Below are 27,017 nucleotides of genomic sequence, written 5' to 3'. Positions count from 1 at the left end.
GTGTCAATCACTAGATCACATGGAAATAAATGGATTTTCTTGAATTTGTATCATTATGCTTGAGAATATTCATCTGTTTATGGAAGAAGTACTATTTTTGTTCACTTGAATGGTCAATATTCAGGTTGCTCTTGGCACATGCTAAACTGATTTTGACTTATTAATTAAGAAGCTGCTGCGAAGCTCTGCTCACTTGTCATTTCTTTTACAAGAAAAATTCCAAAATTTGACTTTAACACAACCGTCACCGATCACCGTAATCAGATTGCAGTAGTAAATAGTAATCATTTCTTGATTTTGCCATATTTTGGCACTTTTGTTTTTTGCAGGAAATTCTGGGAAAGTGGCCAAACGTGGTACGATTTCGGCGCTACCGCACACCACACGCTGTGGCTACTACCTATATTTATTTACAAAAGTTTCATGCTATAATTGCCATTGTTTCACGCTGTGGCTACTATTTACTGAAACAAAAATTATAGCTTTATTGATTCTAATTCTGATTATAATAAAATTGCTGTTGGTTTGATAGCTATATTTTGCTACAACATCCTAGGTCTAGCTGTTGTTTGGTATCTGTACTTAAAGTTAAATTATTTAATTTTTCGTGTTATTTCATCGGCTTGCCTTATTTTCTATATTTTGAGGTGTTAAATAAATTCACTAAATAAGTGATTTAATTAATTTACATTGAAAATATAACCATGATAACTGACTCAAATTACATCATTGGCCTCAAACCGTTCACTTTTATAAGTACTACTATGAGATTATTTTGAAGTAGTTATTTATTTATTTAACATACCAAATTACCAATCACTAATGTCAATCTATTCATATAAAATTAAATAACTTATCTTATTTATGAACTAAAATAGTACTACTAATTCTGCTTGAGAGCTAATTAATATGTTGAGCTGAAGCACAGCGTCTCCTCCTTCTTCATAGTCAATATTTCACACCAAAACACAATTGTGTTGCTTGTTCCAATCCACTATTAATCTTGGACCCACACGCTTTTGACTCGGATATACAGCTTTATATAATCCCCCCGCTTTATCATCTCATTTGAAATAACAAAAAAGGCTTGATTTTGAAATAACAAAAAAGGCTTGATTTTCAAGCCATGTTAAGACCAATGGAAGATGAATATATGAAAATTGTAAGTATATAAACAATCTGAATTGTGTGTTTAGATATCTATCATTTGTCTTAATCAGTGCTGCTCAGGTGGAAGAGGAATTGGAGCTGGCCAAAAGAAGGATAGATGCCAGAATGAAGAGTAGGTGAGAGGAAATGCTGTAAAAAAAATTTCTTTGATCAAGATTCATTACTGAATATCCTTTTATATGATTTTCAGCTGTTGGAATGATGCGAGCACGATGAAGCTGGAGTTTAGGAACAGGATTGCTCGAATGATCTTGACCAGAGAGGAGATCAAAGGAGAAGGAGATGTTCCTATAGAGGTGGCTCTTGTTGATGATGTGACAGGAGATGTTGTAGTTGATGAACCTGAGGCCTCTGCCAAAGTCGAATTCTATCTTCTCAATGTTTCTGGAGCTGAAGAATCGATAGTCCCTCCAGAGGAAGGTAAAAAGGCTATTCTTGCAGGAAATGAACCTCTGCAGCTACACAGAGGCGTTGCTAAAATCAACAACCTCAAGATCAGAAACAAGGCCACCAAGATTAAGCCACCCGTGTTCAAGCTAGGCGCCAGGGTTGTTGGTGCTTCTGTTCGTGTCAAGGAAGCCAAGACAGAGGCCTTCACCCTCAAAGATTTTCGCATCAAATGTAGCTTTCCTTCATACTGACTTGTACTTTTATACTATGTTCAATGACTAATGACACATTTTTTGATGATCTTCAGATTTCAAGAAGCACAAGAATCCATCTCTATCTGATGAAGTATCGCGTTTGGTGTTTATTCGCAGAGGTGGTAAGATCAACGAACGTCTTCAAGACAACAACATCTACACCGTGGAGGAGTTTCTGATTCGACTTCTCATAGATCCTCAAAGCCTCAAGAGTGTAACTTTTTCTCTTTTTCTTGATTTGTACATTATACTATAAAGATAAATAACTCATCATATATGATGAGTTATTTATTTATTGAGTAATCTCCAAATCCATCCTTCCTCACCAGATGCCAAATCAATCACCTCCATCGAACTAAGAACGTTCTCCTAATCATCTAAGGTTCGATATAAAGCTTTGTAATTTGCAGTCCAAAGCTGATCTTGCCTTTCTACCACTAGGCTTGATTATTTGCAAAAAAGGGCTTGGAATAGGTATGTATATATGTGTACAACTTAACTTAGTTTGTTGGTTGATTGTAGATTGTGAAGACCCAAGCAAAGAAGTGGAAGGCCATTGTGAACAATGCTCAAGCATGCCTAAGCAGTGAAAGGGTGTACTGTTACATAGACCCGAAGCAGAAGACAGGTGTCGTCTTCAACATTCTAGGACGCGTGCAAGGATTATGTTGGGGCAGCCACTACTCTCAGACAAGCACGCTCTCTGAAAAACATAAGGCATATATCATATAATCTGAGCTTTTTTCCCCTTGCTCCCTATTTTGAGCATATTTACTAAATCTGTTGAATTAACAGGTTGATGCTGAGAAACTGTTAGCCTCTGCTTACCAAAACTGGAATGAAGTGAAGGGCTTCGATGATCAGAATTCTGTCCAACAACATTTACATGAGTTAGTTGAAATGGTGGGGGAATCGACCTCAGCAATGAACTCGTGCGGGGAAGATGTAGTTGATGAAATAGACGTTGTATATGATGCTGCGTTGCAATTACTTCACGCCTGGCCTTGCAGTCCGAGCCTCTTTGAAGGCTTGAGGAGCGAGTCGAATGGTGATGAGCCTCGGATTGTTGATGGTAGTGGCAATTCACCAAGAATGTGGAGAAAAGTGGTGTGTGTATCCAAATGGTTATCTCTGAGGAGAAGAGTGGCCTTGTTGCATCCTACCCCGACTCCAAAGAAGCAGAGGATCGTTTAACGACACGTATTTTATATACGAGGCTGGTTAGCTGCCCGGTGAAAACTGTGCGCAGGACGAGTAACATTTATACACCACAAATTTTTTTCTTCTTTTTTAGGCTCCCAAAATGGGATTTTTTTTTATTTTTTTTTTCGGATTTGGTAATCCCGAGTTTGGGAAACTAGGCTTTAAAGCCAAGTTTCTTTAAGTTTGAAGTTTAATGAATATCCAAGCAATACAAACGCATTGGGCAAAAATTTATTTATTTGTACTAAAATTTTATCTAAATTTTTTGATTGTCTTCATTAACAAGCACTACTAAGATTCATATCTCTCATCAACAGATTTATTATTTATTTTATATGTGTACAATCGTGTTCTTCGTGTTTTTTTTTCTTGTATTCCTATTGTTTTAATTCATGAAGAATTTGAGAAATATGTTCTCCAATCAATTGCGACGAATCCATAGAGACGATGGCTGAAAGTTGGTCGTTATTGTGATTGCCATTCTAGATTCTATTTTATGAAAAATATTTGATTCCAATTCACTACTCATTTTCTTTTCCTTTTTAGTTTATTTGGTTGATCATTCATCAACATTTGGGATATCCGATTGTGATTCTGCACAATAATTTGATTTAAGTTTGGTTTGAAAATTGTTGATCTATTATAAGTTGATGATTGGTAGGTGTAATCAGTGTTTATTGGTTGAGTTTTAAACTAAACACAAAATTTAGAATCTTGGAATTTTCCCAAAGTACATTAAGTTTCTAAGAAGAATCCTAAAAACCATTTTTCTAGAAATTATAATTTCCATGTCAATTTTATTTTTCCACCAAACAAACATGGTTTGCCCGTTATTAATGGAGTAACTGATTTGTAAGCTGAACAATTTTTTTATTTTTTTTTCAAATCAAGTTAGAAAAAATGGGCCAATTTTGTTTAAAAAACATAAAGCGTAAATCCACATTATATATGCACTTTTTCCACACGCTGCTGATTAAAAAACATTCCGTTAATGGCAGTGGGTGAGAAGCCAATCATAACCGTACAGAAAAGATACTTCCAGTTATCCAATAACGAAATTTTTGCTATTTATAAATTATAACCATAAGCCAATCATCGTAACACACTACTTATTTTATCTGCACCCCAAATTTAAGGGCACGCGTTTACGAGCGCGTGAATCAGTTACTCGTACGGGACGTGTATGAATTTTTAAATTCATTGATAATGGACGGTCCCGATTGGCTGAAATGGTCAAACTTTTCGGCAATGTAGTTTTATATACTCTCTCCATCAATAAAGATAGTCAACTTTCTTGGACATGACATGATTTTATATAACTTTATTTTGTATTTTCTCCTAAAAAAGTTGAGACAAAATTTTTAAGTGCGGAGGTTAAGAATTTATATTAAATAAATAAGAGAGATGAAAAAAGTAGGAAAGATAAGAAAGAGTAAAGTAAATGATGGAATAAAAAAAAGAGTGATTAGATGTTTTGTTTTTTGTTAAAAAAGGAAATGACTCAACTTTGTTGGGACAGACTAAAAAGGAATACAACTCAACTCTTTTGAGACAGAGGGAGTATGTAAAATGAAGAGAGTTAAATAAGAGATAGTGAATAAAGTTGAGATAAATATATTTCTAATTTTAGTAATGGACCATCTTTGTTGGGACAACTAAAAAGGAAAGTGAGTTATCTTCAGTGGTACGGAGGAGTATTACTCCTTCCGTATCACAATAAAAGTCACATTTCACTTTTATCATAAATGTTTAGTAGGTCTCACGTTCCATTAACCCACTTCACTAACATTTTAATTTAATATCAATAAAAAAGTGGACCTCATATTAAACTAATTTTTCCAACTCATTATTCTTTATACTCCCTCCGTCCAACAATAGGAGTCCCGTTTTTCCGTTTTAGGACGTCCGAGAATAGGAGTCCCGGTTCTCCTTACCATATTTGGACAATCTAATTACCCTACTTATTCACTTAAATTTCAAAATTGCCATTAAAAAACCCCCAAATTCACCCCCTCCCCAATCTAATTTCCCTCATTTACGAGAATTCTCTTTCTCTCTCTATCCCATTCTCTCTCGGAAAACCGCCGCCTCCACCGCCTCCACCGCTTTCACCACGCTGCCTCCACCGCGCCGCCGCCATCGCTTCCTTATCGCCCGTCGCCTGCACCACGCTGCCTCTACCACACCGCCTCCGCCGTCTCCTTATCACCGACCGCCTCCACCGCGCCGCCTCCATCACCCCATATCAAACCCTAATCGGTCGTCTCCTCTCTTTCTCTGAAATGGAATACAGTCCAAACATTTTCCCTTATTTCTCTCTCTCTCACGGCGAACCCTAATCCCCATCCTCTTCTTGAAATTAATTGTTGTGTAAAGTGTAATTAGTATTTTTCGACTGGTTGTGTGCCTGATTTGGACTACGATCCAAAACTTTGTTGTATCGGAGTATTAATTTCATAAAATTTTGTTCTTGAAAAATCTGTTTTTGTGCGGTTTTTGATATTTGATTTAAGTTTGGTGCTTGATTTGATTCATTAATCTTATCTTTTGAATTGATTCACATTGGGTTTGTATTAAAGTGTGGATTTTGCAGTGTGAATTGACTAGAGCTGTTCTTGGTGTTTAAATCTTCAGATTGTGCAGATTGTGACTGCAATTAGCGAGAGCTTTGTGTTTATCTTGATTGTGGGATATTTGGAATTGGGATATTTGGAATAAAAAATAGTGATACAATGAAAACTAAAATCAGAAAATTATTGTGCTATAAAAGATGAATTTATAAATTAAACATTTTAAGTGGGCCCAAAATTCCACTATCATACACCATTTATTACACACTCTACAATTTCTTAAAACCCGTGCCCTCTAGAAATGGGACTGCTATTGTTGGACGGAGGGAGTATTTCTTAAAATTTGTACTCAAATCAGACGTGACTCTGAATCCTTTTATTAGACGAAGAGAGTAAAAATTACGTGCTTATCTATTTATATATATATATATATATATATATATATATATATAGGGTTGCATTATACTCCTTATCACCCCTTAGTATAAAACATAGGACTAATGTAATCCCTTGGATCTATAAATCTGATTGCTTTGATTAAATATCAGTCGGTACATTATAATAGGGTTTTCGTACATTAAAGGGCAAAATTGGATACAAACAATTATATAATTCAGTTTTTAAACTGCAACTCCATGATTTCAGCGAGACATTATGATTCTGATTCTTAATATGGATTGACACCATTCTCTCTCTCTCTCTCATTTCATCTCTCACGTCTCCCTCAATTCTACTCTCCACCAAAACCCTAGCCGCCCTAAATTGACAAAGAAAAACAGTTTTCTCCTCCATTTGTCGCCGTCAAGATGAAGTGAAATACACAGTAGGCGGCACAATCGTCCAGTCTTTTCTGTAGACGGCGAAAGTAGGTAATTTTCACTCTAATCACTCTATCAATTTTTTGATTTTCAATCTACTCCACTTGTTCCTTAAATCGAGATTTCACTACTCACGATTGGGCTTCTGTTAATTAATGTTTTTTCTGCAATTTGAAGCTTTTCTTAATTGATGTTGTAGTACAATTCCCGTTTTGATTTCGTTCCTTTTTGCATTTTTTTGGGATACGAGTATTTTTAATTTGGCGTGGATTTGATTTTACAGTTGGGATTCGTCATTGAAAATTCCTTCATTCTATGCTCTGTTTTTTCCCCTCTTGTTTTCGTATATTGCATTGATACAGTATCATATTCAACATGTTACATCATGTAGGCAGTTTAGTACATGAATAGCTTCTATTATATGGAGTATCTTTTTGTGCTACATCATGGTGGTTTACGAATACATCATTAGTTAATACATTATTCTTTGATAAATGTACATTATTGTAAACCAAACTGTTAATTTATTCCTGCTCTCACTGTACATTATTCTATGCAGTATTTTGATTATAAAGCTTCATTTCGTGGTTGTATTTGTACATTATTTCAATAGGAAACAATGCTACATTATACATGCATAGTGGTACATGACTTACACATAATTTACTGTTACAACATTGAGATAGATAAGTACATCAATCGATGCTGATTTTATGTATAATGTTCTGTTACATCATGTACCTAGATCTGTACATCATGTTCTATTACATTGTTTAGCTGTAGATGTACATTAACTGATATTTTATTGTATGTGTTTATAATAGGTTCAACGAGTGCAAGAATCAATTTCGAGGATGACTTTGACGGTGACATGCCCATTACTTTAGCGCAATGACTGGCTTTAAAGATGTTTAAAGATGTGCTACATTATTATTTTGTTGTAGATTATAATGTACGAAAAATTGTAATTTAATGTATATGTCACCTACTAAGTAATGTAGATTATAATTTGTTTGATGAAGGGCAGAAGTTATATCCAATCCCCAAGGGTTTAGTAGTCCATGGGGCTAGGGTGTAGTACAAACCCACTAGCACAACGTTCACTAAGGGAAAAGAGTTAGAGTTGTTCTCGTAGGGTTCAATTATTTATTGTTTGGTGTAGTAGTCATTGTTGTACTCTTAAACTTATTAGGTTACATTATACATGTTAATTGTTACATTATTTGCTACTGATGTATTGTACATTAAAATCATAAATATGTTACATTATATATGCATACTTGTACATGACTTCAAACTTTCTTTACTGTACATAATGTTGTATTACATTATTCTGTCATATTCCATGTACATTAATGTGTGAGATTCATACATTTAAATATCATTTTCATACATTAACATTCATATGAAACAAAAACCCAACAATAAAAATACAAATTATATGAAAGTGTTGGTAATATGCCCTAGCCTAATGGATTGATAAATCCTTGGGGAAAGGATTCATCTCTCTGGCCTTGGTGAAGTTTTCGTTTGACAGTCGGTACTACAACCTAGCTCGATGGATTGATAAACCCGAAGGGCATGGATTCAAATAGACTCAAACATTAACCTACTTCTTTCGTACATTACTCAGAGAATGCATATACATTACAAAACCGTCTTCGTACATTACTCAGAGAGCACATTTACATTACAAAACTATCTTCGTACATCAAGGATTATATGAAACCAAAAATAAAGAGTAAAAACATAATTCTAGGAAAATGATGGTAATATGCCATAACCAAATGGATTACTAAACCCTTGGGGAAATGATTCATCTCTCTGGCTCTGTACATTAATGGATGTGAGTCAGACAATCAAATACCATTTTCATACAATAACATTTGTATGAAACCAAACCCCACCAATTAAAACACAAATTATAGGAAAGTATTGGTAATATGCCCTAGCCAAATGGATTGCTAAACCCTTGGGAAAAGGATTCATCTCTCTGGCCTTGGTGATGTTTTCGTTTGATAGTCGGTACTACAACCTAGCCCGATGAATTGCTAAACCCAAGGGGCATGAATTCAAATAGACCCAAACATTAAACTAGTTTTTTCGTACATTACTCAGACGCATATACATTACAAAGTCATTTTCGTACATCAAAATCAAAGAGTAAAAATATTATATTTTTATAATAATAAATTAACAAGTGAGCGAAATTTATGGTAAATTTTTTTACGAGAAATCAAACTAAGATATTGTAATCTTTATAGATTAGTCTAAGTAAATTAAAGATTGACTATTCAATGTGGCTTGATAAAGTGGCGTGATTTTAGGTAATGAAAAAACTGATGAAATATTGACTTCCAATACTAACCTTTTCGATTTTTTTATTAATTATTTTAATTACAAGTGGCTTACATATTAACCATCAGATTGCACTAATCAATGGATGAGATTAGTTTTCCTTTTTAACAGGTTTTTACACATTAATCTGAATACATCCCTATATATATATATATATATATATATATATATATATATATATATATATATATATATATATATATATATATATATACATCCCTATATATATATATATATATATATATATATATATAGGGTCTTGTTAGGATGAGATTTTTTGGCATAATTGAGAAATGAGATGCAATCTCAGCCACTAATTCACAAGATTAACTTAATGTCAACAACTATCACATTATGTCAACACGGGGGTATAATTGTCTTTTCATTAAATTGTGTTTGAAATCATTTTCTAAAATCCTCTCTAAAACTCTAGCTGCAAAGTCTTCAAATATTCAAATCTTCAAATCTTCAAATCTTCAACAGTCAAATCTTCAAATCTTCAAATCTTCAATATTCAAATCTTCAACATTCAAATCTTCAAATCTTCAACAATCAATAAAATAACACTTATTAAAATTTTAACAACTAAAAAATAACACTTATAATTCACATATCAATACCGAGAATATCGAATGTCAACAACTCGTATTAAAATGTCAACAACTAACAAATAATACTTACTATTCACATATCAATATCGAGAATATCGAATGTCAACAACTCGTATTAAAATGTCAACAACTAACAAATAACACTTACAATTCACATATCAATATCGAGAATATCGAATGTCAACAACTCGTATTAAAATGTCAACAACTAAAAAATAACACTTACAATTCACATATCAATACCGAGAATATCGAATGTCAACAACTCGTATTAAAATGTCAACAACTAACAAATAAACTTTACAATTCACATATCAATACCGAGAATATCGAATGTCAACAACCCGTATTAAAATGTCAACAACTAACAAATAATACTTATAATTCACATATCAATATCGAGAATATCGAATGTCAACAACTCCTATTAAAATGTCAACAACTAACAAATAACACTTATAATTTACATATCAATACCGAGAAAATCGAATGTCAACAACTCGTATTAAATTGTCAACAACTAACAAATAACACTTACAATTCACTTATCAACTACGATGTCAAAAGCAAATATTATTCATGTCAACTATGATGTCAACAACAAACATTATTCATGTCAACTACGATGTCAACAACAAACGTTATTTATGTCAACTATTATGTCAACAACAACATTTTACAAATAATTAATGTCAATAACAAATATTTTCATGTCTAACGTTCTATATTATTTATGTCAACAACAACGTATTACATATAATAGTTGACATTATATGTATGTAGTTGACATGAATTGTAACTAACTATTAGCAACTAATTTCCAACTGGAGAATTTCACCAAACACCTAGAGTGCATCATGATTAAGCTTGATTCTCCAATCCAGCTCACATCCCAATTTCCACAAATATAAACTCAAATCTCAATCTTAATTTCAATTTCAAACTCAATCGAAGAATTAGCCCCAGAATTAACTAGAATTGTCAAATATCCCAACCATGTCTTCGTCGCGAAGTTCTCTCTATCCTGAAATTTATCAAACAAATCCAAAATCCAACTCTCAATTCATCCCCAAAAATTCATCCTCATCCACCAAACTTAGCAGCTCGATGAGGAGACGCAGCCTGAATAGCTGCTCTAAAATTGCAGAATCTCAACGCGCCGCCGCAGACAAATTCCAACGCCGAAACCACCGCTGATTTTGCCTTCACCGGTGCCTTCTTCAGCTTCCGACTCCTCAGCAGCTTCTCGCCATCGGAATAGCCTAATTTGTAAGTATGCAGAAAAAATTCGCCTCTTTCTCTCCCGATCGAGGCGGTAGCTCCATGAAGTCATTAGATTCTGGCCGCTCCGCCGCGTCGAGAAGATTCTCCAGCCTCCGCCGCCGCTTCTCGTTCCAGATTCTATCCTGCCGCCGCTTCTCCAACCATGTCGGAATATCTCACAGTATTGCCGCTCATAACCTTCAAATACTTGACTCATCCTTTAACTCCTCATCAATCTCCTGCAATCCTCAACAACAATTCTCAATTCTAAAATTAATTAAATAATCCTAAACACTACAGATTCTCATTTCTCAAATTTTATTCGTCGCCAGAGATCCGATCAAATTTTAAACTACCAGCCGATTCTAGTTTCTTAAAATCATACACCATACTCATTCCGTCAACACCGGTATCTACCAATCCAAATAGATATTAAAGCACTGATTCGATAAATAGAAGCTATTAATCACCGGAACTCAATGAAATTCGAGAATGTGAATTGTGAAATGAGGAGAGCTTGAATTTTGATCAATTGATACGATTTTTACCTTCAATTGCTCAGATCGGCGCGGGAAATTAACAGGCAATGATCGGAGAATGCACTCTGGAATGATCGGAGAACGCACTCTGTCCGATTTCGCGCATGATTTGCTAGCGCCACTTATCGGCCTCTGCCAGATCGCGACACTCTGATGCCAGGTAAGGGCGGCGCTACTTAGGCGGCTTCTTCTCCTCTTTCATGGTGATGAAACGATTCAGGATGGACTGCGCTTTCTATTCGTTGCCATGGCGGAAAAATTGGGGAGGAATTAGGATTTTTGGTGGAAGGAGTTGTGTGTGGGAGATTGGGAATTGCGGTTATATTGTTTAAATTACCATTTTGTCCTTTCATAATTAATTAATCTAAAACTATTTTCCAAGTGGCAAATTTTGGACCACCCATTTAATAAAAATAAGTGGCTGAAAATGAATCTCAATTCTCAATTAAGCTAAAAGTTCTCAATTGATCACAACCCTATATATATATATATATATATATATATATATATATATATATATATATAGTACAAGAGGCTGTGGATACACTTCTTGATAATGGAATCCGTGGGCAACCAATGAGGGACGGTCATAATAAAGTTTACAAGTCATTTTCAGATGTAATTGAAGGCAAAGAGGGAAGATTTCGCGAGACTCTACTTGGCAAACGGGTCGATTATTCAGGGCGTTCCGTCATTGTCGTAGGCCCTTCACTTTCATTACACCGGTGTGGATTGCCGCGCGAAATAGCAATAGAGCTTTTCCAGACATTTGTAATTCGTGGTCTAATTAGACACCATGTTGCTTCGAACATAGGAGTTGCTAAGAGTAAAATTCGTGGAAAAGAACGGATTGTATGGGAAATACTGCAGGAAGTTATGCAGGGGCATCCTGTATTGCTGAATAGAGCTCCCACTCTGCATAAATTGGGGATACAGGCATTCCAGCCCGTTTTAGTGGAGGGGCGTGCTATTTGTTTACATCCATTAGTTTGTAAAGGATTCAATGCAGATTTTGATGAGGATCAAATGGCTGTTCATGTACCCTTATCTTTGGAGGCTCAAGCGGAGGCCCGTTTACTTATGTTTTCTCATATGAATCTTTTGTCTCCAGCTATTGGAGATCCCATTTCCGTACCAACCCAAGATATGCTTATTGGACTCTATGTATTAACGAGCGGGAATCGTCAAGGTATTTGTGTAAATAGGTATAATCCATGGAATCACAAAAACTGTCAAAATAAAAGAAGTGACAATAATAAATATAAGCATATGAAAGAAGCTTTTTTTTCTAATTCCTATGATGCAATTGGAGCTTATCGGCAAAAACGAATCAATTTAGATAGCCCTTTGTGGATATATATATATATATATATATATATATATATATATATATATATATATATATATATATCTCGATCAAGTAATTGGGTTTGTATGGAAGTTTTTTTTTAACATATTACAATATTTTTAATAAAATATCTAGCTTACTTAAATCTAACACCAGCAGATATCACTAATCACCACACCTTAGTACAGCCTAAATTAATGATATTGTCATATTGACAAGATAAAGCTGTTTTCACCGTGATGATTAAATTCAATATTCTTCCATTCTATTCAAATTGGTTTGATTGGATTGAATTTCATTAAATTCGGTTAAAATGCACTATGTTTTTTTTTCTTACAAGGATAGCTAAAATCTACTATTTGACATTTATTATTGGCAAGAGTTGGACAAAATAAATGCATATATTTTTGCTCATTTAAGAAATGAAAAAGACTCATTATTACTGCCTACGTCCATGCACTTATATGCAAAACGGTCCCTAAATTAGTTATATCCACCGAATTGGAATGTACTCCTTCCGTTCCCTGATAGTTGAGGTGGAACTTTTCGGCACGGAGTTTAAGAAATGAATGTTGAGTGTGTTAAATAAATAGATAAAAAAGTAAGAAAGAGAAAAAGGTAGAGAGAATAAAGTAAAAAGTGAATAAAGTAGAGAGAATAAAGTAAGAGAGAGTAAAGTAAGAAAGAGGAAAAAGTTACTATATATGGAAATGACTCAACTATGAGGGAACTTCTTAAAATGAAAAAATGACTCAACTATGAAGGAACGGAGGGAATAGTACTATAGTTTTCTTTTCAAAATTACTACAATTCCCTTTCGTTTTATGTTAAAAGAGTTACTTTACTATTTTAAGAAATTTCAAATTCGTAAAAAAGTATATCTCTCTTGCTTTATTTAGCGTGCAGTTGGCATCCTATTATTAAACTACGAGTAATTCATAAATTTACTGCCAAGTGAAGTTGTAAAATTACACGTAGGCCTCAACAATCCCAATGTACTCGAGTGTAGGTAGACGTATCACTCAATTCAACGCGTTTAGGCCGCCACTTTCCAACATGTATAAACACTTCCAAGATCAAAGCCATTTGTTGTTAGTAGTTGCCAATTTTGTGGAGATGGAGAGTGATGAATTCGAAAATGGTGGTTCATCAGAGCAGCTTGGGCAAGCTCTTGATCAAACCATTAAAAGGTAAGTCGATTCTGAGCTAACATTCCTCTTTGATTTGGGTGTTTCTTACTGATTTACTTCTGCTTACTTCATTTCTTCTTTTTTTGTGAAGTTGATTCATGAATTCAGAACTTACATGAACTTGTGTTTTTATCTGTATATAGCCGTTGACTTACCTTTTGCTTAGCTCCGAATCTTCAATTTATGGGTTCTTGATCTTAATTTAGTAGTACCATTGTGTGTGTGTTTTTGAATTGTACAAGTGATTTGGGCTCAGCTTATTAAAGGAGAATTGTTGTTATCATCACTTTAGAATTTAGACTAAATTCCCTTTTTCTTTTTTAGTTTCCCTTTCTGATAAGTATATGTTTAGATACTATTACAACTTTCTGATTTATCATACTTTTGAGGATCTAAAAGAACCTCATGTGGATTCAGATGCTGCCCAATTTTGGCTTTTAGAAAGTGTATATTCTCCTCCTTGTGTTTATTTAATGATTTGTTCAATCTTTAGGTAAATAGAAAGCTGGAAGTTGTCATAGTTGGGAATCTTTCATGTATTCATTCTTGATCTTATTGTTACTACTTTTTTACCTTGCTCGGTACTCCCTTTATGATAGGATAATGGAGAAACATATTAAACCTATGGTGTTACCAATGGTTATACAACAAGTAAGGTCAATGGTCATCACTATCCTTCAACAAGAGATAGTGCCGGTTGCTGAGGATCTAATTCATAAAGTAGTGAGTTTCACATCTTCTTTTCCGAGTCTGTTTAGTGCTATATTTCCATTTTGTAGAGATGTCTCAACATCATGATTTGGTTATTACTCCTTGTTACAAAAGATATCACTTCAGGAGAGTCGGCCTAAGGTATCCCTTAGCCTGGCTTGAGTCACGTCTCAACCTTTGCCGACTGTCCCATCTCAAATTTCTTTTTTACATTAGATTGGTACAGTTGAGATTCATGAATCAGAGCCTATTGTATCTCAATGTATAGATAGCTTTCTTGAAATCATCAAGTTGTTATGAAGCTCAATGTTTCTTTGTTTTAGGTACAAGAGGTTCTTAAAGAGCATGTTGAAGAGAGGCCTTCGAATGGAGGGACACGGTGAGAATTTACGCTATTGGTTATCTCTTATATTCCAATCAACAGCACTGACAAGATCAAGAAAAAGGCCCATACTTGTGATTGATAACGAATTCTTGTATCGTTTCAATGTGCTCGTAGGAATGACTTGCCAGAGGAAAGGAGTTTCCAGCTGAAGTTCTTATATGATAAAGTATCCAACACTGTGACAGGCGAGGAGCTTAAAGGAATAAACGACGAATGCCTGAAGGTGGCTCTGGTTGATTCAGATGGGAATATCGTGACCTGTGGCAGTGGATCTGATGCAAAGGTGGAGATACTACTTCTTGACGTCAATGAAAATGGTGGTGAAGAAAACATGAGTCTTGAAAATTTCGAAAGACGCATCATTCAGACGGGAGAAAAGAAGAAGCCTCACTTTGCTAAAAGTGTCTATAAATCTCTCAAGGAGGGCGTTGCAGATTTGAATGGTCTCAAACTGGGACATGACAAAGACCGGATTAAGAAGTACAGCTGCAGGCTTGGGGCGAGGATCGTGCAGAACCTTGACAGAACTACAGTGCTAGAGGCATGGACCGCACCATTTATGGTCGTAGATAAGCATGACACATGTAAGTCGTCCCCACTCACTGTTGCATTTTCTGCTCTTACAAAGTTTCTGCAACAAGTAATAACTGTTTTATTTATAGATTATGTAAAGATCAAGGCATTAAAATTTACTCTTAAAGAAGATATCCATATAACATCTGGTTTCATTTTGCAGACAATGACAAATTTCCCTGTCCATCTCTTTCTTCTGAGGTTTGGAGATTGGAGGGAATCGGCAGGAATGGCAAACCATGTGGTCGCCTGAAAAAGGAAAGCATCAAGACTATGCAAGATTTTCTGTTTTGGCTCCATGTTAATCCTGAGAAGCTCCAAAATGAAGTAATAGTCCTCGTCTACTATATACTCGTTCGATATACCAACTGTTGAAACCATATTTTGCTTGTTTGTCGCTCGTGCTATTGTTTTAGCTTCAGAATTCATAGTCTGTCAGTAGCTTCTAAAGCCTACTTGAAATTTATGCCAAAAAGAAAAAATTCTTCTCACTTAGAGTGCATTCGATATTAAAAATATCTGCATGAGAAATATATAAATCTTTGTAATATGTGTACAGTTATTATGTGCTGGTGATAGCAACTGGAATAAGATAGTCGGTCATGCTCAGAAATGCAACATTGATTGTAAAAGGATGTTTTCTCACAAATCTTTGACCGAACCTCAAACATGTGTTATTTACGATGCTGTGGGGAAACTCAAGGGTGGAATCATCGAGTCCCACTTTGTTCCGATTGATGATATGTCTGCTGATGAAAAGGTGGCACCCTTTTTGTGATTAGCTTTCTTTGTGCAACTGTGGTATCTCCTACTGATGAATTGTTGAGTCCTAATAGGTTCGTGCACGTGAGTTACTCAGATCTGTGTTAGAGGAACCGTCTGCATTTGTAGAACGATACTCCTCCTCCTTGGAAGACGAAGATTCCCTCTTAAAGGAGTTTCCATACAGATCATTGCAGCACAGTGGTCTCACTGTTTCTGAAGATATGAATGGAAATCATACTTCATCGTCTCAGACCATCATCGCTGCTAATAACTTGTATGCTTCTGGGCCATCCGAGTCTCTTGGATCAATAGAAATGGGAGAGCTATCGAACCCTGCATCTCGTGCCTTTCCACCTGATCTTGACATATCAGGTCAGTTCATCACTGAATTATTATACTATAATTAGTGAGTGCCAAAACTAGTTAGATCTTTAATCTGAAGCTGTTGAATTCCAGATTATGAGCCATTATGTTTAGAGAACAATTCATCATCAATAAATATGCTGGTCTCCGGAAACGACAAGGTATGCCCTGAGATAAGCTCCCTATTTTCAACATCATGACTCATGACTGATGAGCAGTTGTTGGCATCTCCGTGTATGCAGCATACAGCCGAGATGGGTGGAGGGTCGAGCAGCGGACGCTCAAACGCCTCGTTTCAAAGTGCAAGGGGGCATTGGGTTGACGAGGAGGAGCCCTACTGTCCTGCCCCTCTCTGCCCAGAACCCATGCTTCCCGACGTCAGCAGTCACAACGTTACTGTCGGACAGTGGTTTGAAGATGAGCCCAACCGTCCTGGCTCTCTCAGCCCAGACCCCATGGACCTTTATGATGAGGACGTTGACATTCACAGCGCCCATGCCCATGGAGACGAGACGTGTGGGGCTGATCTGCCAAAGGGGCTGAAGAAATTGTCCAGGATATGGAACTCATTTAGCAAGTTGATGACCGGAGACGCCGGTCCTAGCTGCAAGAAGAGGAGAGATGCTTAACCATGTAGATAGCAGCAACTCCCACTTTCATGCTCACAGAGTTAAGCTTCATCATTTATTTATTTGTGATTCATGTTGTCATTTGATTGTGTGTAAATATGTGGTCTCCATCAAAACTTGTCTGTTTATCTGCTTTGGCAATCAATGGAAATGTTATCTGTTTTGTGGATAGTTTCTTGGTTAGATGGTCGATTTTATCCTATCGTTTAAAGCAATTACTCAAAAAATTCATACTTTAAGTGCTTAAAATAGAGTATTATTGGATTTATGGTTGGTTAAAAATTAAATGGGGTGAGAGAGACTCGAACTCTCGACCTCAGGATTTCTCTAAAGCTATGAGACCTACGCGCTAGCCAACTGCGCCACCACCCCAATATGCTATATGTATGAATACAAGTAATTTATAGACAATCAATTAATTAGGAAATTACTGTTTCCCTGCTGTTCATTTTATGCTCAAGATCGAAACACGGTTATGTGGATTAGCCATCAAAATCATAATTTTTGAAAAAATTTAAAAGATAGTTTTAACCCGGAGAAAATACACTTATTAGTATTTGGTACTAATTGCTTATACACGAGTTGGGATATTTTTGAATAATCGTCTTAAAATGATGAGATAAAATCGACATGTATTCTTTTTGTAGTTACATGACATAAGCCTCGATTTGAAAAGTATTGAAAAGCCTATTAAGCTAAACTATTTTTTTTCTCTTACATGCCATTAAGGCTTAAGCTCAACCCTTGACTTTTAATCCCATGAAAGTGATTAAAGACAATAATCAGATGAGAGACCAAATAGTTGGTAGATGATCTTTATAAAATATCAAAAGGCATGATAAAAAAAAGCAAAAAAAAAAAAAAAAAAGGCAAAAGAGAAGAATTTGATTTTAGGAATAAAAAAGTGAATTTTTATCAACCGTATGTCCGTATTAGTGGCTAACGACCTAATTATTATTTTGAATCTCTTAAACTAGCCTCGCCAGTTATCAACCAAAAAAGTTCTTCATTTAAAAATTAAAAAGGTCATAGTGTAGAGACAAATGTCTTTATCATAATCAAACTATACTTTAATTTTGATTAATTATGAAAATCTTATTGATTATCTGACAATCTAATCAAAATAAATTGTGATTTTAGAATCCAAAGCTTATTTATTGTTACTACTATATTAACTATGTATTAAAAATTTACATAATTAATTTTAGAATTCACATGAATTTCAGATCACGTATTAAAATAAGATTTCATAAAAGAAATCAATGCATAGTTTTGATATTTCACTAATGTGATTTTTTGAATAAATGTATTCAATTAAATTTGATTATCTCTATCCAAAATAAGATACTCCTATCATATAAATACATTAATTAAGATTTAAAAACCATTCTTCTTTAAAAAAATCAATATGATTAGAGAATCAAATAAATATATTCAAATCACCAATCATTCTTACAGAAAAGCTTTCCTTATGGACAGCTAAAACTAATTTGAAAATTTTCTGACCTGTACATCCATATTCTCTCTCTCCCTCTCAAAATATATATGTATATGACTCAAATGAGACTTCAATGAGATAATATATAAAAGAGGGAGAGAGAGAATTTTGAAGAATTCATTTCTCTGAATTCTGGTATTCTTTTGGTTTTTTTTATTGGTTGCTACTGCTGCAAGCATCAAGATCAAAGAATTTGGATTGATTAAGATACTGAAATAAATCAAGAAATATGGTTAGTTATGGAGAGACAACGCAGAAATGCAAGGTATGTGAAAAAAAAGTGTATTTGGTGGAAGAACTCACTGCTGACAGCAAGGTCTATCACAAGTTCTGTTTTAGATGCCACCACTGCAAAGGCACCCTCAAGGTTTGATTTTTTTCACACCCTTTTGCTGTTTTTCCATTAATTATACAAACAATCACTCTTTTTGTTGGTGTTGGTGTTGGTGTGTAAGAAAGTTGGTGTTTTTGAAGCCCTTTTGATGTTTTATGCATCATAACTCATGCTTGATTCATTCAAGAACTGTTTTTGGATAGATCATGATTTCAAAGATGATAACTTTGCTGGATTTTTTTACATTTAAGTGATCCAGTTGTTGCAATTTGGTTATATGTATAAACTCTTAAAAAATCTACATCTGATTCCGTTGTCTGAATATCAATAACTTGATTTTATATATCCAAAACAGCATGTTACTAATATCTGTCCAGCTGTACAAATTAAGGCACTTAGAAGTACTCCATATAGAATTCAATTAGCATCTTATCTTCCCTTGTGTATTTGGTATTTTGCCTTCTCATTATAGTGCACTCTCTCGTTCTCAGCTGAGTAATTACTCTTCCTATGAAGGCGTTGTGTACTGCAAACCTCATTTCGATCAGCTATTCAAGAGGACCGGCAGCTTGAGTAAGAGCTTTAAAGGTAATCAAGCCTATTTCATGCTAATTTCCACATCCAAAAATGCAATAGTTGAATGATACTTAACATTGTTTGCTTTTCTCTTACAGGAGCTCCAAGAACTGCTATAACTGACAGATCTACTGAGCTGAACACAAAAATGTCAAATTTGTTTTCAGGAACTCAAGATAAATGCATTGCTTGCGACAACAAAGTATACCCTCTGGAAAAGGTATTAATTGTTATCATTTATCAATGGTTTTCATCCAAAAAATGTTGATGGATTTATGTGTCATGTTGTGTAGGTAGCAGTTGATGAGAAGCTGTACCACAAGGCTTGTTTCAAGTGCAGCCACGGCAGGTGTGTGATAAGCCCTTCGAACTACGTTGCACACGAGCAACGCATCTACTGCAGGCATCACCACGCGCAGCTCTTCATGCAGAAGGGCAACTTCAGCAAATTGGACAGATACGATCCATCTACCGCGGTAAATGGGACGCAACCGAGCTTGCTTCACGACGTCGTCCAGACTGAAGCTACACCAATGGCCTTAGATCAAGAAACTCTTCCATGAGGCATTTGCTTGTGGTTTTTTTGCATTATATCCTACAAAATTTTTCTTAGTAAGAATTGGCTTCTTGTGTGGGATCTCAGAGTTCATTTAAACTACATTAAATAGTTAGCACATTCATGACACTTTGCTGTTTAGACATACATGTACTATTTCTTTTATGTTTAATTACTACTACTATTTGTTAATTAAACTCATTGAAAATAAGATTTTTATTGAAATAAGAATGATACAACTAAATTGAAAATTACATCAAAATGTTAGATTACATACTTAAAACTGAAATTTACACAATTAAAATCTCATGATTGAATTGAATTTTCGAATTTAATTAAAAAATTAAATCTTCAGATTAAATAAAAAAATGAATTTCGAATTTAGTTAAATTTGAATAGGGGTTCTCGGTGGTTCCGGCAGCGGAAAATCGTCGGCGAAATCCATCGCTACCGAATTCAGCGAAATTGGGAACTAGGGTTCCATCTTCTCTTAGTTGGGACCAAAATTAAAGTGGGTTTCTTGATGCAATCGAGCACAATTTTCCCGCCATTCCGAAATCAATTAGATGCAACCCTTTGCAGTCTCTCACATCTCCGGAAGATTCATCTCTCAGCTACTAAGCAAACGCCCCGGAATCTCTCAAATTAAGCAGATTCACGCGCAGATCATCCTCCAATCACTTGCATCGACGCGCCTCTCTTTGATTGATTCGCTCATTCACTGCTATCTTCACTCCAAGAGCCTCAGCTCCGCGAGAATCTTATTCGATAACCATCGGTCTTCACCGCCCCCGCCGGTTCTGCTATGGAATCTCGTGATGCGCGCTTACTCGAAGCTCCGGAACTCTTCAGAGCCCATCAATCTTTTGCGTCGAATGATAGACGCTCAAGCGAAACCAGACGAGTACACATTCACTTTCGTGATCACTTCCTGCGCTCATCAAGATACGGTTTTGTGTGGCCAGGTCGTTCATGGAATGGCGGCAAAGAATGGGAATTTATTGAACTTATACGTGGCTAACTCTTTGATTGGTATGTATGCTGCTTTTGCTAGGGTGGATGATGCGTGTGAGGTGTTCGACGGAATGTCTAAAAGAGACGTGTTTTCATGGACTAGTTTAGTGTCTGCGTATGCTAAGAATGGAGATATGTTTAAAGCAGGTGAGGCTTTTCGGAGAATGCCGTTGAGAAATGATGTTTCTTGGGCTGTAATGATTTCGGGTTTCGTTAGCTCTGGAATGTACACTGAGGCCCTCGGATATTTTCATGACATGTTTCGTGAATCCAACCCTAACGAATCTGTTATCGTCTGTGCTCTCTCTGCCTGTGCTAATCTCGGGGCTTTCGATCAAGGGAAGTGGATCCATGGCTATATCGATAGTAATCGGGCTTTGCAAAGTTCTAAGACTATGACAGCACTCATTGATATGTATGCCAAGTGTGGGAGGATAGATTGTGCGTATCTTGTTTTCGACAAGATCACGAAACGAGACATTCACAACTACACTAGTATGATATCGGGTTTGTCTATCCATGGGCGTGGCGAGGAAGCTGTACGCGTGTTTCAGCGAATGTTATCTGAGAAGCTGAAACCTAACGATATCACTATTTTGGGGGTTCTCAATGGATGCAGCCATTCAGGCCTTGTGCAGCATGGCTCGTTGATATTTTACAGCATGGAGAGTTCGTGGGGGGTCGTGCCAAAGATTGAGCACTATGGTTGCTATGTCGATCTGCTTGGCCGTGCTGGCTATCTGGCTAAGGCGTTTGGAATAGTCAAGCCCATGCCTATTAATCCCGATGTGGTTGTATGGAGGGCTTTACTCAGTGCCTGCAGAATCCATTCGAATCTGAGTTTTGGAGAGCGCGTAATCAGTTATTTAGAGCAACTCGACTGTGGTAGTTACTCTGGGACTAAAGTGCTGCTTTCAAACTTGTATGCTTCTCTTGGTAAATGGGGAAAAGTCTCTCAAGTTCGGAAGATGATGGGAAGGCAGAAGAATCCAGCAGATATCGGATGTAGTTGGATAGAGGTGGACGGTGTTGTGCATGAGTTCCGAGTTTCTGATGTGCTTCATCCTCAGATAGCTGAGATTCGGGAGAAGTTGGGTGAGATATTGAAAAGAGTTGGTTATGCTGCTGATGCCACACGTGTCTCGTTTGATCTAAGTGAGGAGGATAGAGAGCAAGCGGTGGCTTGGCATAGTGAGAAGCTAGCAATTGCTTATGGGCTGATGAATACTGCTTCTGGTGCTTCGATTCGAATAATGAAGAATCTGAGGACATGTGAGGACTGCCATGCTCTTCTGAAGGCCATCTCCAAAGTTTATTACAGAGAAATCATAGTTAGAGATCGTGCTCGTTTCCATACCTTTAGACAAGGCAAGTGTTCGTGCAACGACTACTGGTAGTACTCGGTTATCTAACATCAGAAATGGAGAATTATTGCACTTCAGCAAGATTGGTGACTGGGAAAACTTTCCTAATTGGTGATAAGTTATTAATGTTTATCTTGTGGAGTGACGAACAATATTCGTGATCTGGGCTTCATAGATGATGCTATGAGTTGTTTGGCACGTTTACAACGACGGTCAGTGAATCGAGAAAAGGGCATCTTGTGCAGTAACCAAAGGTAGATTGAAAAACATTATCACTGCATTAAGCTTGCTCTTGAAATTTTGTGCTTTTCCACTGAAGAATGTTATGACAAGAAACACATTCTGCTCTTTGTGGATGAACTCAATGTAGATTAATGTTTTAAGTAATTCTTAAAAGATTTTGAGAGGCAGAGTTTATATATGTACATAAGCTGTTTTAAATTCTTTATCTTGTTTGGCAAATTAATTGTTTTGCTAGTAATATCATATCAATCAACAGGGTGAGTGTCCATTGGATTCCAACTTTATGAAATATTTTCGGCAAAACATATTCTCAGGTCCTTATACTTTAATCAAAATGTTCATTAGGTCCTCATACAATTTTTTCGTTTTAATAGGTCCTTATACCTTTCTCATAAATTTCATCACATCCTCGTACAATTTTTTCGTTTTAGTAGGTCCTTATACTTTAATTATAACTTTTATTAGGTCCTTATACAATTTTTTATTTTAAGATATTCTTTTACTTTTATCTTAGATAATAATTTATATTTAATTAAATTTAATGAACCTTTTAATTTTATCATTTAACTTATCTTATAATTATAAATATTCAGGAAACGTATCTTTCAATATAAATATAAATAATCAATTGAAAATTCGGATAGTTATTCTAAAAAAACTTCGATTTTAATCTTCAATCATCACGGTTAATCTTTTTATTATTCTCTACAACTTATTGAGATTATTGGATAACAAGATGATATTATATTTATAGATTATGCTAAGTTAAATAATGAAATATTAAAAAGTTCATTAAGTTTAATTAAATTTAGATTATTATCCAAGATAAATGTAAAAAAATCCCTAAAATAAAAAGATTGTACAAGGACCTAATGAAAGTTATGATAAAAGTACAAGGACCTACTAAAACGAAAAATTGTACGAGGACCTGATAAAAATATTGTGAAAAGTATAAGGACCTATTAAAACAAAAAAATTGTACAAGGACCTAATGAACATTTTGACTAAAGTATAAGGACCTAAGTATGTATTTTGCCAAATATTTTCTGTGTTAAATGTATTTTGCTAAGTTTTCTCTGTTATCCATCCATTTTTTTGTGTAATATCTATATATTTATATTGCATATTTGGATCGGTTATGAAAGATTACATTTTTTATTGATAAATGAATAGAAATTTAAACAATTTATTGCCTTCCCATTTTTAATACTATTTTAGTATTTCCTCATTTCACAAATTTAAAAGGACGTCCCACCTGAAAAAAATGAGATTCTCCGACTTTGGACATAAATAAATAATCATAAACTGAATTTCTTTATAAAGGACTCTTCTACTCTCCTTTATTTACGTTTTATTTAGTTTGTTGATATTATATTCCTACATATTTATATTTTAAACTGAAATCAGTGAGGAAGCACCATACCAACAGGCAAGAGGTAGGCAGTCCGCGATTAATTAGTTCAGCTAATATATTGTCAATTAATAAAAAATAATTACTAAGAAATCATTAACTTAATTATATGGAGTAGTATTAATCATTCTATAGAATAATACAATCTCAATCTTGAACTGATAATTTGATTCTGTGTATATGTAAGAAAAGAACAGTAATTAAGCAGTTAATATTGGTAACATTAACTTATTTCTGCCAGAAATCTAATTCTTCTTATTTAAAATAGGAAGATCGAATTAAAGTTAAACAGAAGGAAATTAGAGAGAGTTGTATATACACAGAAGGTAGCTATTCATTGAATTAACCTTTCAAAACTAAGCCTCTTGAATTTGCCTGTTTTGAACTACTATTAATCTTCAATCCAACATCAGGCCAAAAAAATAATAATAATAATAATAATAAAGGAGAAAAATAAAAAACACTTCAGCTTCCAGCTTCAGAAATTGCTTTTAATGATGGTTGCCAGCCTCTAGATCTTGATACTGCTGTATTATTTCTTGATCTCTGTTTTTCTTGCTTCACCTGAAATAAATCATAAAAAAATATTTATTAAAATTATTGGAAACATTAGCTGTATATCTTGAAACTATCTGGCAGGTTCCTAATATAAATTTGATGGCCAGTTAATATCACTGTCTTTTGTCATCTTAATTATCACTTTGTTGAACTGTATGTGTACTAATCCCCTCTTTCTTTAATCATCCAATAATACATATTCATAATCTAACTCATTATAATAGAGTAAATGAATCTTGTAATTAATTACTTGAAGAAATAATTACCTCAGTTTCAAATTGTGGGCTTAATTTCTCTATTTTGTCAGCACCCTCTGATTTCAACTTGGCTTGTTTCTTAGCCAACAGCCCTTTCATCACTTCTGCAAGAACAAAAAAGAGAAAAAATTAAATAAAATGGATCAAGAAAAGCAAAAAATTAAAAAGAATTACTAGCAAATTAATTAACCTTTAGATGCAACAAGTCTGTAGACATGGCCAAGAGCAAGAGTGTCAGTTGGCCTAAGAAGTTTGATCCTCGTTATCCGAAGAGGGGTATTTTTGTCATTTACACTAGTGGCGGCGGCCGCGTTGGAGGAGGAGTACAAGGTGGTGGTGAGGAGGAGGGCGACGTAGTGGCCGGGATTCATCTTCATTATTTCATTTGCAGAGACAGTAGAATAAAGCTTGTCTACTCTTCCATTTGGATGTTGTATCAAAATAGTTGCACTATCAATGGCTTGACAGTTGCCCATTTTTCTTGAGAAATTGTTTTTATTTGTGTGAGTTGTTGAGGAAGAAGAATTGAAGAAGAATAGAGGAAGAATGAAGGGAGGGAGATGTGAAAATTCATTCATCAAGGCTCTACCTCTTTATAGGAGAGCACTAATCATGAGCATGACCTCACCTCTTGATATATTATTGGCTAAATTACCAAAACAAAAAAGTTGGTCAAATATAATTTGTCAACTTTAAAATTCAATTAGAAAAAATGAAATATCACGAAATTTTGATTTATTCGCAATTGTCTTAGGGCGATTTTTTTAATGGTAGTATCTGATATGACAATCAAGAAATCATACGAGGACGTCAATGATCATAAACAGCAGTGCTTACTTGAAAACTTGAAAATTTATACGTATACAACTGGAATTTTCATCATAGGATAATTACTAACAAAACGTTGTGGTTTTTCCATCTAATTTTCAAACGTGATGAATTAGATTGATCAAATTTCTCAGTCACATTTACATAGCCCCTACCCCTTTGGTTCTAGATTAATAGCCACGTGCAGGTGTTGATGTTATTGACTTCACCCTATTCAAGGAGTATGTAGGAAAAACTAGTGGCATGTTTATATATTTTATAGTTTTCAATATAGTAAAATACAAAAAATTATAATTAAAATCTTGAAAAAAAAATGAAATTTTTATTTGTGGGGTATGTTTTGTCTTCTTGTAGTTGCTTTAGTTGATTTTCTGCTCTAATTTGGACTCTTGATTTGCTATCCTTTCTTCCTTGAGCATGGTCAATGCAATTTGTATAATTATACTATTATAGATCTATGTTTACTCACGAGATCACGTTATGTCATAAAATGGGGGTGCTTGGACTATATTTTAATATAAAATGCAAAAGGAAACAAAAACATGTAAGAAGATGTTCATTTAGTGTCTCTTCGTTAAGTCAATGATGCCTTTGTTTGGACCACTTAGTAGTAAATGATGAATCTGCAAACCCTTTTCCTTTCACATGCTAAAAATATTTTTGTTAATGTTAAAATCATGCGAGTCATAATGTTTTTATGTCACACTATTTACTTTTTTAGTTAAAATCATTTATCTTTTCTATGCAGCAAGTTAAAACTTTATACAAACAAGTTGGTGTGTTAATGAAAGCATCTAACAAATTAATCTGATTTTAATATACCATTATATCTTATAAACATATCTACATATATATATATATGCACGCTTAGACTTTGATCAATTTGATTGTTATTTATTGATTAATAAATTTATACTTGTCGGTAAATTGACTGCATCATATATATTTGGTCTTTATTCTAGAGTATAGTTGGTAGTACTTGGTAGTGATGTTTGTATTTATTTATTTTTTGTGTGTGGTCCTATTATATTATCTTTGGTTATATTTGTATAACTAGGTCATATTCGGAAGCCTTTTTAAAAAGGACCCAAATTGTGAGTAAATCAAACTTTTGAGGGCCATTTTTTTTTTATATTTAAAAAATATAAAAGGGTCCAAATCTCAAAGTTTGCACGCTCATTTCTCTCTTTGTCCCTCTCCTTTCTTGAATCAATAAATTTATACTAAATTCTTTTTTC

General features: G+C 34.8%; 4 protein-coding genes, 1 long non-coding RNA gene, 1 other non-coding gene and 1 pseudogene across 7 annotated transcripts; 4 read left to right on the top strand and 3 right to left on the bottom strand.

Moving 5' to 3' along the window:
* The first annotated feature begins 1,028 nt into the window (after positions 1-1,028).
* Positions 1,029-3,257, top strand: LOC125212175 (calmodulin-binding protein 60 C-like). Of its 2 annotated transcripts, none has more exons than XM_048112266.2 (6): positions 1,029-1,162; positions 1,231-1,282; positions 1,361-1,791; positions 1,868-2,028; positions 2,337-2,531; positions 2,610-3,257. In XM_048112266.2, the coding sequence occupies exons 3-6, from the start codon at positions 1,383-1,385 to the stop codon at positions 3,006-3,008; spliced, it is 1,164 nt and encodes a 387-aa protein (XP_047968223.2). In that variant the 5' UTR covers positions 1,029-1,162; positions 1,231-1,282; positions 1,361-1,382; the 3' UTR covers positions 3,009-3,257. The 2 variants fall into 2 exon arrangements, with proteins under 2 accessions (XP_047968223.2, XP_047968221.2); XM_048112264.2 differs by having other exon boundaries at positions 1,231-1,286.
* A 7,025-nt stretch (positions 3,258-10,282) lies between these two features.
* Positions 10,283-11,665, bottom strand: LOC125204466 (uncharacterized). The gene is made up of 2 exons (XR_007173574.2): positions 11,186-11,665; positions 10,283-10,876 (listed from the first exon to the last, which is right to left on the bottom strand). It is a non-coding gene; the product is annotated as an uncharacterized LOC125204466 (long non-coding RNA).
* Positions 11,666-13,555: 1,890 nt separating this feature from the next.
* LOC125204461 (calmodulin-binding protein 60 A-like) lies at positions 13,556-17,311 on the top strand. The gene is made up of 9 exons (XM_048103126.2): positions 13,556-13,714; positions 14,314-14,437; positions 14,749-14,804; positions 14,925-15,394; positions 15,547-15,710; positions 15,943-16,143; positions 16,220-16,520; positions 16,605-16,672; positions 16,754-17,311. Exons 1-9 carry the CDS (start codon positions 13,581-13,583, stop codon positions 17,138-17,140), a joined length of 1,905 nt encoding a protein of 634 aa, XP_047959083.2. The 5' UTR covers positions 13,556-13,580; the 3' UTR covers positions 17,141-17,311.
* A 116-nt stretch (positions 17,312-17,427) lies between these two features.
* Positions 17,428-17,512, bottom strand: TRNAM-CAU (transfer RNA methionine (anticodon CAU)). The gene is given in 2 exon segments: positions 17,428-17,463; positions 17,475-17,512. It is a non-coding gene; the product is annotated as a tRNA-Met (tRNA).
* A 1,163-nt stretch (positions 17,513-18,675) lies between these two features.
* On the top strand, positions 18,676-20,245 carry LOC125204463 (LIM domain-containing protein WLIM1-like). The gene is made up of 4 exons (XM_048103128.2): positions 18,676-19,005; positions 19,464-19,560; positions 19,647-19,768; positions 19,842-20,245. The coding sequence occupies exons 1-4, from the start codon at positions 18,868-18,870 to the stop codon at positions 20,109-20,111; spliced, it is 627 nt and encodes a 208-aa protein (XP_047959085.1). The 5' UTR covers positions 18,676-18,867; the 3' UTR covers positions 20,112-20,245.
* Positions 20,246-20,500: 255 nt separating this feature from the next.
* On the top strand, positions 20,501-23,000 carry LOC125212874 (pentatricopeptide repeat-containing protein At5g66520 pseudogene; annotated as a pseudogene).
* A 1,378-nt stretch (positions 23,001-24,378) lies between these two features.
* On the bottom strand, positions 24,379-25,521 carry LOC125216951 (uncharacterized). Its single transcript, XM_048118742.2, has 3 exons — positions 25,142-25,521; positions 24,961-25,055; positions 24,379-24,700 (listed from the first exon to the last, which is right to left on the bottom strand). The coding sequence occupies exons 1-3, from the start codon at positions 25,425-25,427 to the stop codon at positions 24,602-24,604; spliced, it is 480 nt and encodes a 159-aa protein (XP_047974699.2). The 5' UTR covers positions 25,428-25,521; the 3' UTR covers positions 24,379-24,601.
* Between the last annotated feature and the right edge of the window lie 1,496 nt (positions 25,522-27,017).

Source organism: Salvia hispanica, chromosome 3 (genome assembly GCF_029641045.1).
Source record: "Salvia hispanica isolate PSC_SH4W2 chromosome 3, Shi_PSC_v1, whole genome shotgun sequence".
NCBI classification, from domain to species: domain Eukaryota; kingdom Viridiplantae; phylum Streptophyta; class Magnoliopsida; order Lamiales; family Lamiaceae; genus Salvia; species Salvia hispanica.
Note: the sequence above shows the minus strand (reverse complement) of the source record. Positions and strands in the feature narration are given on the sequence as shown.

Excerpts from the sequence above, each read along its gene's own strand:
- LOC125212175 (XM_048112264.2), top strand. The coding sequence starts at position 1,127 with ATGTTAAGACCAATGGAAGATGAATATATGAAAATT. Across the intron at positions 1,163-1,230 it reads AAGATGAATATATGAAAATT|GTGGAAGAGGAATTGGAGCT; the intron begins GTAAGTATATAA and ends AGTGCTGCTCAG. Across the intron at positions 2,532-2,609 it reads CGCTCTCTGAAAAACATAAG|GTTGATGCTGAGAAACTGTT; the intron begins GCATATATCATA and ends TTGAATTAACAG.
- LOC125204461 (XM_048103126.2), top strand. The coding sequence starts at position 13,581 with ATGTATAAACACTTCCAAGATCAAAGCCATTTGTTGTTAGTAGTTGCC. Across the intron at positions 13,715-14,313 it reads CTTGATCAAACCATTAAAAG|GATAATGGAGAAACATATTA; the intron begins GTAAGTCGATTC and ends CCTTTATGATAG. Across the intron at positions 14,805-14,924 it reads CCTTCGAATGGAGGGACACG|GAATGACTTGCCAGAGGAAA; the intron begins GTGAGAATTTAC and ends ATGTGCTCGTAG.
- LOC125204463 (XM_048103128.2), top strand. The coding sequence starts at position 18,868 with ATGGTTAGTTATGGAGAGACAACGCAGAAATGCAAGGTATGTGAAAAA. Across the intron at positions 19,006-19,463 it reads ACTGCAAAGGCACCCTCAAG|CTGAGTAATTACTCTTCCTA; the intron begins GTTTGATTTTTT and ends TCTCGTTCTCAG. Across the intron at positions 19,561-19,646 it reads CTTGAGTAAGAGCTTTAAAG|GAGCTCCAAGAACTGCTATA; the intron begins GTAATCAAGCCT and ends TTTCTCTTACAG.
- LOC125216951 (XM_048118742.2), bottom strand. The coding sequence starts at position 25,427 with ATGGGCAACTGTCAAGCCATTGATAGTGCAACTATTTTGATACAACAT. Across the intron at positions 25,056-25,141 it reads CAGACTTGTTGCATCTAAAG|AAGTGATGAAAGGGCTGTTG; the intron begins GTTAATTAATTT and ends TTGTTCTTGCAG. Across the intron at positions 24,701-24,960 it reads GCCCACAATTTGAAACTGAG|GTGAAGCAAGAAAAACAGAG; the intron begins GTAATTATTTCT and ends GATTTATTTCAG.